At 43.4% G+C, this 10,972-nt stretch overlaps 1 protein-coding gene across 2 annotated transcripts in view; it reads right to left on the reverse strand.

Moving 5' to 3' along the window:
• Positions 1 to 6,804: 6,804 nt before the first annotated feature.
• Positions 6,805 to 10,972, reverse strand: part of nova1 (NOVA alternative splicing regulator 1) — a 40,271-nt gene continuing 36,103 nt past the window's right edge. For both annotated transcript variants that reach the window (XM_036580132.1, XM_036580133.1), the window contains exon 4: positions 6,805 to 8,040. In XM_036580132.1, the coding sequence (XP_036436025.1) occupies positions 7,021 to 8,040 (1,020 nt within the window). In that variant the 3' untranslated portion in view covers positions 6,805 to 7,020. The remainder of the gene's footprint in view (positions 8,041 to 10,972) is intronic.

Below are 10,972 nucleotides of genomic sequence, written 5' to 3' on the forward strand. Positions count from 1 at the left end.
AAAGCATTTGATTCAGACAATTGGCCAAAAAAAAAAACAAAAAAAAACAAAACAATAACAGTAATAAGCGCTGTCAGTAAATTACAGACACAAAAACATACACACTCTCACACACTCTCACACACACACACACACACGCACACACACACACACACACACACACACACCAAAGGGAATGCAGTAGGGGAGACGGTGGGGGGGGAATGCTGGAATCTCTCACACGCTCCTTTAAATCTCCCTCAAAAAAGAAAAAGAAAAGCAAACAAAAAAACAAAAATTACAAAAAAGAACACGTTAAAAAAGCACAACTTTTCTTTTACAAACACTCAAATAATAATAATAATAACAACAACAAACAAAAAATAGTACAAAAGCAACAAGAAAAAACAGCACTATCTGTCAAAGGTTTCCAATGTTTATAAACAGGTTGCTTGGTTTCGGTTTTGCATCCAGGAGGTTCGGACTGTGTGAGTGTGTGTGAGTGAGTGAGTGTGTGTGTGTCGGGATGGGAACCTAATGCTCAGTAAAGTGCATTCAATGCCACGGCGGAACGACGAGAAAAAGAAGGGAGGAAATGGCATCAGGAGATAAAAACAGGCGCTAATGTGGCGTCGGGCATTTCGTACACTGACACATATCGCTACATGAGTTTAAAACAGCCTCCACCTACAGACACGGAACATTGAAAGAACATTCTGTTATCATTTTTATGTAAAAATGCAAATACATTCATAAATTACATCTGGGGTTAGGAGAATCAAGCTATGAGACGGTAGTAGAACCTCAAACTGAGTGAACTGAACATAATGCTGTGTAACATAATGTAACGTCGTGTAACGTAACGCTGTATAACGTAACGCAACAGACATTAGCATGCATGGGCATCTTCCCTCCGAATGGTGGACCACCGCATTTCTGTCCCCGCACTGTAAAATATGCAGAGTTGTGCAAATGAACAAATTTCTTTTCAAATTAAACACATCAAAAACTTAAATCAGCTCAATGAAGATGAATCGCTTTGAAAAAAAAAACAACAACAAACAAAGTCATTAATCTTCATTGATCTACTTTAAACCTTTTTGGCTGTGATGTTTTTTTTTCCCTTTTTGTTGATCCAACCTTTTTTTTTTCTTTTTTTTTTACAGTGCAGTTCCAGTTGCCATGGTTACCATACAGTTACGCAAAGGCATAAAAGCTCTTCCCATTTCGGATATAAAATGAAAACCAAAAAAAAAAGATACTGTGGAAAAAAAAAATGAAGCTTACAACAGAAAAAAGTGTTTCGATCTGTGCCACATGCAAAACTGTGCCTCAGAATGACTCCAGACACTCAAATAAACATTAGTTTTTATAGTGTTTTCTTTTTTTTTCATGTTAGTTTTGATTCCCCCGCCCCCCAATAATTCACTTGGATATCATGCAATAGAGACGTGCAAAAAAGATAAACATCTAACTCCACGAAACACACTTTCATAAATGGGACATGTTATGAATGCTTAATAACGTGTTTTACGACATGATTATAACATGTTTACGCCTACTCCATGCCGACCTACAGAGAGAATATGAAGGAAGAGCTGCGTGGAAGCCACAAGTCAAACAAATGCACAGGATGCTTGTTTTTTTTTTTTCGACCGAGGGTATAAAAACCATGTTTATGCATAAAAGAACTATTATTATTATTCTCTATGCAACTATGGAGTTAAAAACAACACTGACATTGCTCTTTGTTCATGTTTTTTTTTTTTCCTTTTTTAACTCTTTTGATTATCTTTTCGTTTCGAACTAAAAGGTATTGATTGATTGGCACTTGATCGATGCGTCTAAAGTTATCGATATCTAAAATGCTTGATCACACGTCTACATGTCGAGAAGCTGCATGGCTCTAATCTGGCACAGGTTGACTATGTTATTAGTATCGATACACCTCGTTTGTGCTCCTGCCAAAAACGAGCATAACTCTAATGAACAGATCAGACATCTTTTCAACTAAAATATTTCTCGTATAGTTCACTTATCAAATAGCAGCATTTTTTTATTTTTTAACTTACAGTATTACAAAAAAAGTACATGTAAACCTATTCATTCAAAATCGTATTAAATCCAAGGGTTCATACAACGGACATAACAAAAACACAAAAAACTGGACAACATGCTACAATATTGCTTCCAATATTTCTTTACATTTTTCTTTATGTAGATCTAAAATCATCAGTGACGTTGATGTGGACACCAGCACTCCGATTAGAGCGTTTCTAATGCACGAACAAATGGCGAAAGCTAATCTTAATCTGGCTCGATTGGCACTGTCGTCATACACACGAGTATAACGGAGTTCACACACTGAAACCCACGGCGCAAGACAACTGCATTTAGACTACAAACTAGAGAACGACACTAAAGTTCCACGAAGACCATGGGACAGGACGGAATCCACAGTTTCATTAAAAAAGGGGAGAAGGGAGAAAGAAAAACTGACCTCAGACCGTTCTCCCCCAGAGAGGAGACGAGAGCGCAGGACGCGAACGACAGTGACGTCATCGGTTGAGCTTGAGGTTCGTCCCTGTCTTTTTTCGCCCAGAGTCATTTGCTCTGGACTTTGCTCCAGGGTCTGATGGACGTCTGGGCCCTTTCTCGGAGCGCCGGTTCCCTGCCTTTCAGGGCGTTGGCGCGTTAACGAAAAAGTCCTTTTACACTGATCTGAGTCCAGTTTAGAGGTTTCTCAAACGATGGTTTAGAAGGTCAGGGTTTGGGTAGGACAAACTGATCCTAGATCAGTCGTAAAAGGCCAGCATCTACCGGGAGATGGCGTAAGGTAGAGGTACGGAACCGTTGCCAGGTCAGAGTTCACAGACAGGATGTGAGCTTGTGGATCGGCGGCACAGTTTAATGGAATAGTGCTTGCGATGTTGGGCTCCAACAGTCATCCACTGCCCCGATGAAGGGCGGGGGTAGGAGGAACGTCTGAACACCACTGTAGCCCCAGAGCGAACGAATCAGCTGCCAACACTAACCAGAGACAAGAGGAGGAGTGCAGAGAAGGGAGGAGAGAAGACGGAAAAGAAGAGGTGACATGCAAACAGTGGATGAAAAGGAGGCAACAGCAGAAAGGAGACAGAATACCAGAGAGAGAAGGCAAAAAAAGAGAAAGACCGCAGGAGGAAAGGAGGTCACCAGCAAAGAGGTAGTGAAAAGGAGAGGTATAGAGAGCGCAAGAGAAAGAGAGAGGCCTCTCCTTCAGTTCTGAGTGGCTAATGCAGTTGCCATTTTCCGTTTTTCCAAATTCATTTGCGCCACGTTAAATTTCCCCTTTTTACAGACGAAATGCGCAGCGGCGACGCAGAGCTCAAACTGCTGCAGCAGCCGTGCTGTGCTTGTGCTTCTGAAATTGCATACGCTCTTTCATCTCAAATCTCAAAAATGAATTATTTAGCCCCAAAACCGACGGCATACAGTAATTGCTCCTCTGTAACAAGAAGTCGTGGAAAGGATGAATATCGTAAAATGGTTTGTTGATAAACTGCCTGTCCAAAGCGCCATGCATGAAAGACGGGGATACGATTTCTTATGGCAATCTTTATCGCAATTATGCAATGCATATAAATGGATGTCTCTCTCTCTCCCTTTCCCTCATTCTCCTCCCCTTCCCCCTCTGTTTCTGTTCCCCCTCCGTTGCAAAGCAGATTAGGGTCTGGGAATTGGAGGCAGTTGATGAATGTCTTTGTGCGTGTGTATTTAGGTCAGTAGAAGATTGGGCATTGCCATGCGGTTATATATAGAAGACCATGGTTCAAATGGAGATCTGCTAATTAATGATAGGTCTGAACGTCGAGCGGTTAGAGAGTGACCCTAAGAATCTTTCGTACTGGGCGGCAGAACCATCTCAGGCCACTGTTCCGCAGTAGAACCATTGCAAACCATGGTCCAATGGCAGAACCATCTCATGGTTCCATGGTGCAACTTTCAGACCGTGGCTCCATGGCACGGCAGAACTGTCTAAGACAACAGTTCAACAACAGAACTGTTTTAGACCATGTTCCCATGGCAGAACCATTTTAAAATTCCATGGTAGAACCATTTTAGACCATAGCTCCACGGCAGAACCAATTACGACTACGGTACGACAATAGAATTGTTTTGCACCACTGTTCCATGGCAGAACTGTCTTGCACAATGTTTCCACAACAAAACTGTCTAAGATCATAGTTCCAAGGAATAACGATCTCAGTTTCGTGCCAGAATCATCTCAGACCATGGTTCTACACCAGTACTGTCCATGGCACCACGGCAGAACTGTCTCACACCATGGTTCCACGGCAGAACCATTTTACAATTCCATGGTAGAACCGTTTCAGACCATAGCTCCACGGCAGAACTGAGACAACGGTACAACAATAGGATTGTTTTGCACCATGGATCCATGGCAGAACTGTCTCAGACAACGGTACAACGACAGAATAGTCTTGCACCACAGTTCCATGGCAGAACTGTCTTGCACCATGGTTCCACAACAAAACTGTCTAAGATCATAGTTCCAAGGAATAACGATCTCACAGTTTCATGGCACAATCCTCCCAGACCATGGTTATATGGCACCACAGCAGAACTGTCTCAGACCATGGTTCCACAGCAGAACCGGTTTGACCCACACATCCACAGGTGAACTGGATCAGCCCCTGGCTCCACGATGTCCTTGTGCTCGCTCTGGTTCTTTGCTTAGCCCTGCCGTGCTGTGTGTTAACGAATGGTGTAATATGTACAGTACATTCCAGAGTTTTGGATGGCGTTGGCCGCTCAATTCACAGTGTGGTTTAAAAGAGATCGCCTTCTTGTTTTTCTGTACAAGAGTCCCTGCGCATTCTGTATCTTATATCTCCCTAGCTGGACTAAAATTAAATGCAGTTAGCAGCAGAAACATTGATTCTGTATGTGCGGCTGTTACGAAAGAAATGCTATTTAGTAGTCTGCCATGCTGTTTTTCAAAAAACGCATCGTACAACACTATGAACGGCGAGACGACTGTGGGGAAGGGGAGGTGTAATGTTAGGGCAGCGCTTGGGCTAAATGCTCTGCAGAGTGCCCAGAACAGGGAGACGTAGGAAAGGCTAGAGCCTGCACTGTGCAGTTTCTCAGAGAAGGACGGTCTCTGTTCAACTGTGTACCACACGGATCTACACCAAGCCAGACTGCACCAGCATCAGTGTGGATAACAGCTTATTATTATTATTACGAAGGCCGTGTCGCATTGTATACGCTCACTCCCTTCCACTGCCAGACCTCTGCAGACAGCCTGACATCAAGAGCAGGTCGCTCAGCAGTGAACTAGGCAACAACTGGAACGCAACCGAGGGCTTGGTTAAACTGCATACAAACTGTAAATCTTCTGTTTTTTCCCATTCTGTCCAAACATGAGGTATATCAGCTTGAGCTCAGTTCGTAGAAAAAAAAAACAAAAAACAAAACAAAAAAATTCCCACAGTTTTAAATCACCAGTATTTAACACCTACAAGTGATTAGTGTGGTATAATACTGTAGGTGTCCTTTTAATAAAGGTGATGTTACTGTGCCTAGCTGTCACCTGAACCCTCCAGTCACAAAAACAAGAGCAGTGTAGAGGTGTGACCTGCGTCCAGTCAGGTCTTTTCACTTTTCAAGTGCAAGATTTGAAGGTCTTAGATCAACCGAGTGATTCAGTGCTGTGTCGGTTATCTCAAATAAGAGATAGTTGGTGGGTGACGAGTGTTTTTATTTTTTCAAATAGCAAGAAAGAGTATCTCTAATGTGTGGCTCATTTGCTCAGTAATGGCATTATAACCAAATCACAAAATTGCTTTCAATTAACAATTAGGGGTAAAGACAACGCAACCCCAAAAGGCTAAAATCTATAGATAAGAACATGAAATTTCTTAAATCTTTGATGTCTGATCAGTGAATTTCTCATAGCACCAAAGAGGGATTCATTGACTAAACTGCACTTGCAAGGTGTGTTGATGTGTTTGTATGTGAGTGTGTGTGTGTGTTGTGTGTGTGTTTACATTCCTGTACTCTCAAACAAAGCGTCTGACCTTTGACATTGGTTGTCTGTCTACCTTTCTTCAACTGAGTTTAGCTGTTGACGCTAAACGGAGACTCGGTTTGATCCTCTAATCACATATAAAAAATATCAAGATTAGTAAGTCTTTATACATTCAGGTCAACCTGGAATCACAGGTTTAAGTAATATCTAAAAGCGTCAGGGTGAGGCCTTATGGAACCAACCATGATGGAGAAATATCGGAGCTGTCCGATTAACGGAAGAAAGCCAGTAATGTTGATCTGAAGCGGCTAGCGAGCGTGTCTGATCATGCCTCAGTTCGACACAAGCCGGCATGAATAGGAGGCAATAAAACGTTTCAAAGTTTCTGCTTAGCTTCCGCTCATATAGATAACCCAACCAGACTGCCAGACTGCTTCAAATACAGGCCGGAAACACATATACATCTGTAAAGAGTGGTATCACTTATATTGAGCTGACCCAAAGAGGGGTCACTGGGAAACCCATCTCCCGGGCTGAGGCCCCTGTCAAGTAGTTCAACTAATTTGTACAAGCTCTGCCAACGACAGAAAAACAAAACGGAACCTAGCTGGCCCCTGGCTGTGGGAGAGAGAGGAGATGAGGTCTAGGACTCCTCCCTCTCGGAGTGCCACAGGGTTCAATACTCAGACCCTCACAATCCACACCAATCGACACGAGTTTAAAAAATAAAAAAACAGCAGAATTTCAGTCACAAATTCATATTCACAGATCACACACTTCTTCCCCCAGGCCCACAGCTGAGCATCTTTCGTTCCTCACACCATTCAAATTTCTTTTTTTTTTTTTATTTTCTCTCCTTTGAAATTTGAACTTGGATGCCCTTTGGATTACCACCCGCTTCCCTCCCCATTTTTCTTCCAATCGTTCATCTGTTCGTTCGTTCGTTCTTTCCTCTTTCGTGTCCCTTCCTCGCTGTTCCCCTCCCCCCTGCTCGGGTTCTGTCTCTAGCCCACTTTCTGTGGATTTGTGGCGCGGACGCCTTGCTCATAAGTGATCCGCTGGCTGATGAGATACTGGGCGGCCTGCGTTGCTGCAGGAGACCCTGTGATGGTTACTTTACGGTTGCGTGTGCCAGGGATGAACTCGCCCTTTTTGGAGATTTGAATGCGAGCACCTGTCAGCTCCTGGTACTCCACCAGAGTCTTCCCGCCTTTCCCCAAGATGGCACCCACCAGGTTCTCAGGCACAGCAATCTCCACCACCTCCTTCCCGCCCTCACCGAGCTTCTCTGTCCCCAGCAGTGAGGATGCCACGAGTGGGGACGAAGGGTTTAGGTAACCATTGGAGGCCCCTGTTGCAGCTGCCAGTGAGCCCAATGAGAAGCCCCCAAGACTTGGTGCAGCAGGGTGACCTGCCCCTCCCGAAGCCTCGCTGGCATAGGAGGCCAGAAGGTTAGCTGCGGCAGCGGCTGCAGGGTTAGCACTGGCGGCGACTGCGGCAAGAACTCCGGACGCAGCAGCTGGGTTAAGGCCGAGTCCCAGTGTGTTGGTGTTGTAGCCATAGCTGGCCAGTGTGTTTAGAGCTGATGTGATGGCCAGCAGATCATTCCCGGATAAGCTGGACATGGCCGCAGGGAAGCCACCCATGCCGGCCAGACCTGCTTGGCCCAACAGGGTGGAGGCTGTGGCAGCGGCGGCAGCATTGGGTAAGACCTCGGTGCTGTTGGCGTATGGGGAGCCGGTGGGGTTAGAGTTGGCCACGGGGCCTGTGACGTTGGAGTAGCTGATGTTCAGGCAACTGCTGCTCTGCGGGTCCTCCTGGATCTTTTGTACAATAATCTCCACAGCTTTGCGGTTCTGCTCAGGCTCACCGCTGACAGTGACCACGCGCTCCTGCAGGTTGATGCCCTCAGGCTTCTGGGAGAGCTGTACCCATGCACCCGACTGCTCCATCACGGACTTCACCGTGGCTCCACCTTTACCAATAATCAGCCCTGCTGTACTGTTGGGTACGATTAGCTTGGCCTGCAGAGAAGAGAGGGAGAGAGAGAGAGAAATGCTCAAGAACAGCATCTGATTGTTCAACAAAAATACACCCTACGCTTACAATAATAACCACCCATGACTATTATGACAGACATGCAGACTACAATGTCCTACGGAAACACTGTAAACACTCTATTGTTCTATTTACATTAATCTTTCTGGGATGCCCGACCCAGATTTGTGTACAGGTGTGTGCACTGCATCTAAAATAGATCATGTATATGTGGCCTTACCTACACAAACTATTGCATCATACTGTAAACAACACCTGGACTGTGCGACTGCATGTGTATAAACTGTACACATGTAAATGTTTGGCAGCCAAAATATTAGCAAAAAAGTAGCCTCTGTTGCCATCATTCATCATCTGCCAGGTTTCTGAGTGGACAGGAGACCTGCCACTCATTTTGACTTGTGTACACAGAAAATAAACATATAGGTCAATGAATTTTAGGTATTATATGCTACCCAGTATTGTTGGTCATTTGATTGGTTCACCTTGGCCTTCTCTAACCCAATTGGAGAAGACTGAATGAATGTTTCCAGGCAGTAACTAAATGACAGCAGTGTGGACTACTGCTCACCACAACTATATATACTGTCCAGGCCACAGCCAGGCGTGTGCGTGTGTGTGTGTGTGTGTGTGTGTGTGTGTGTGAGTGGACGTTTTGTGGGTAAGGTCTCACTGTCCGTTCAGTGCTTATCTCAGCCATTTGTTGATCCTAGGGCTTACTGTGCAGCTGCTCACTCTCTTTCTCTCTTTCTGTCCCTGCTCTTTCTCTTTCCCTGGAACACTCGGTAAAAATAACCCAGAACTCTCACACTTTCCAGGTCTGGTCTGACCCTCTCTCCCTGGGGAAGACCCCCAGCCTGTCTCCCCTTATGCCCCGGAGCTCCAGGGAGCATTTCAGGCTTTACGATATCACACTGCCAGACTGCTCTCAGCATCCAGGCCCTGATTTAAATTAGAAACTACAGCCCAGAGGGCCAAAAAGCTTAATCTGTGGGCTTTAGGTCAGATATCGATCCAAGTGTTGATCATTCAGGCAGGATTTAACCAAATCTAAACTGACGATGAAAATGTGTTGCTAAAGTCATCATTTAAAGCATAAAAGACAATATTGTTAGGTAATAATTTGATCACATTTTTATGAGTATGTAAGACGTATCGCCAAACATTTACGCTTAAGAATGCGAAGATTTATTAAAATGCACGATTATGCAAATAGCAAACACCTCCTTTCCTACCAGTTTCCAAACCCCTTCACTCCACTACTCTGCACAATGTGCTCTAACCTTTGGTGAATCAGGCATACAGCCTTCTATGTTTGAGCAGACTGAGCAGATGAGACGAAGCAGAGCGGAAACAAAAAGCTCCCGCTGTAATATTAAATCATATGCAAATTTTCGATTCATCACTCAGTAACAGTTAAACCATAAACTGAGCAAGTGCTAAATGTAATGGTGCTGAGAACAGCACAGGGGAGCTGATTATGCTAACGCTAACTTAGCAGGTTAATATGTTAGCTCAACGCGCCACAGAACAGGTTAGATTCCTTCTTTCCGTCACACCAACACCAGCCACACAACTTTACTCGCTCAGATTCGAGTCTTTATCCTCTAAACTTGTAGTGTTGTGGTGTATGAACTCAATTTAGTCCGCTCTCTGAACTAACGTTAGCCCCTGGTGCTAATGAACACAGTACAGTGGAGCAAGACTAGCTTAGCTAACAGCTCCACACACAACACAGGTTCATCACCTCAGATTTGAGTTCTTATGATCTAAACTTGCATCATGAGTCAGAACCAAACCTCCGCTGTGGTGTGTGAAGCTGTTTAAGTCGGCTTACTAAACTAACACTAGCTTCTAGTGCTAACTAGTGAAGTTTAGCTTAGCTTATGGCTTCACACACAACAGCACAGTTCATCCTCTCAGTTCTGAATCTCGATGATTCAAAGCTTGCATTAGTGGAGCTTGAATTCAGACCTGGGCTGCTGAGTGAAGCTTAAGACAGCACTACACCATATTTGACAGTTTATTAGACTGAAGAGGGGAAAAAAAACATAATTTTAAACATTAATGTTACATCTGTATGTGTAATTTCCCTGTCATCCTCTTATTAGCTCATTTAGTCTAGATTGAAGCTCATAATTGTGCCACGAACTGCTTTTTTTAGATGTACTGAGAAACTCTGTGTTGTCACATTTCACACAAATACAAATCTATATAATTACAACCCCATTTCCAAACAAAGTTGGGACGCTGTGCAAAATGTAAATAAAAGCAAAATTCAACGATGACACTGTATCCTCCGGGCTAAACATGTTGTTGGTATCAAATTCAAAACGGGCATATATATTTCCAAAAAACAATAGAATTCAACATTTAACTTGTCTTTACTATTTTCGATGAAATATAGGGTTTAAAAGATTTGCACATCATTGCATTTTGTTATTATTTACATTTTACACAGCGTCCCAACTTTTTTGGAAATGGGGTTGTGTAATAAACCATCCAAGAGCAGACCAACCTTGTTGAGATCAACATGTTTTGAGTGCAGGAAGACTTAACAAGTTAAGTTTTAACAGCCATAAGACACTTATATAAGTGAGTTATGCCTGTTAAATAAAAGTCTCTTTATTGTATTTTGTAATGAATATATATTTTTTTCCGATTCGCTGTGACCTGTTAAATATACCTATGAATGTTTGTTGTTTGTTCCATTAGTTATGAGTAAAATGACAACTATTTTAGCGTTATTGTAATAACGTTACATAACATTACGTAACATTTCGGAGCATATTGTGGGAGATGCTGAATAAACATCACTGTACTTGTAGTTTTGGTAGTATTATTTAAAAACTTCTGTCTGTTCCAACTTATCAGGCCTCAGAAAACCAAATCAGGACA

This window comes from Colossoma macropomum, unplaced genomic scaffold (genome assembly GCF_904425465.1).
Source record: "Colossoma macropomum unplaced genomic scaffold, Colossoma_macropomum, whole genome shotgun sequence".
NCBI lineage: Eukaryota > Metazoa > Chordata > Actinopteri > Characiformes > Serrasalmidae > Colossoma > Colossoma macropomum.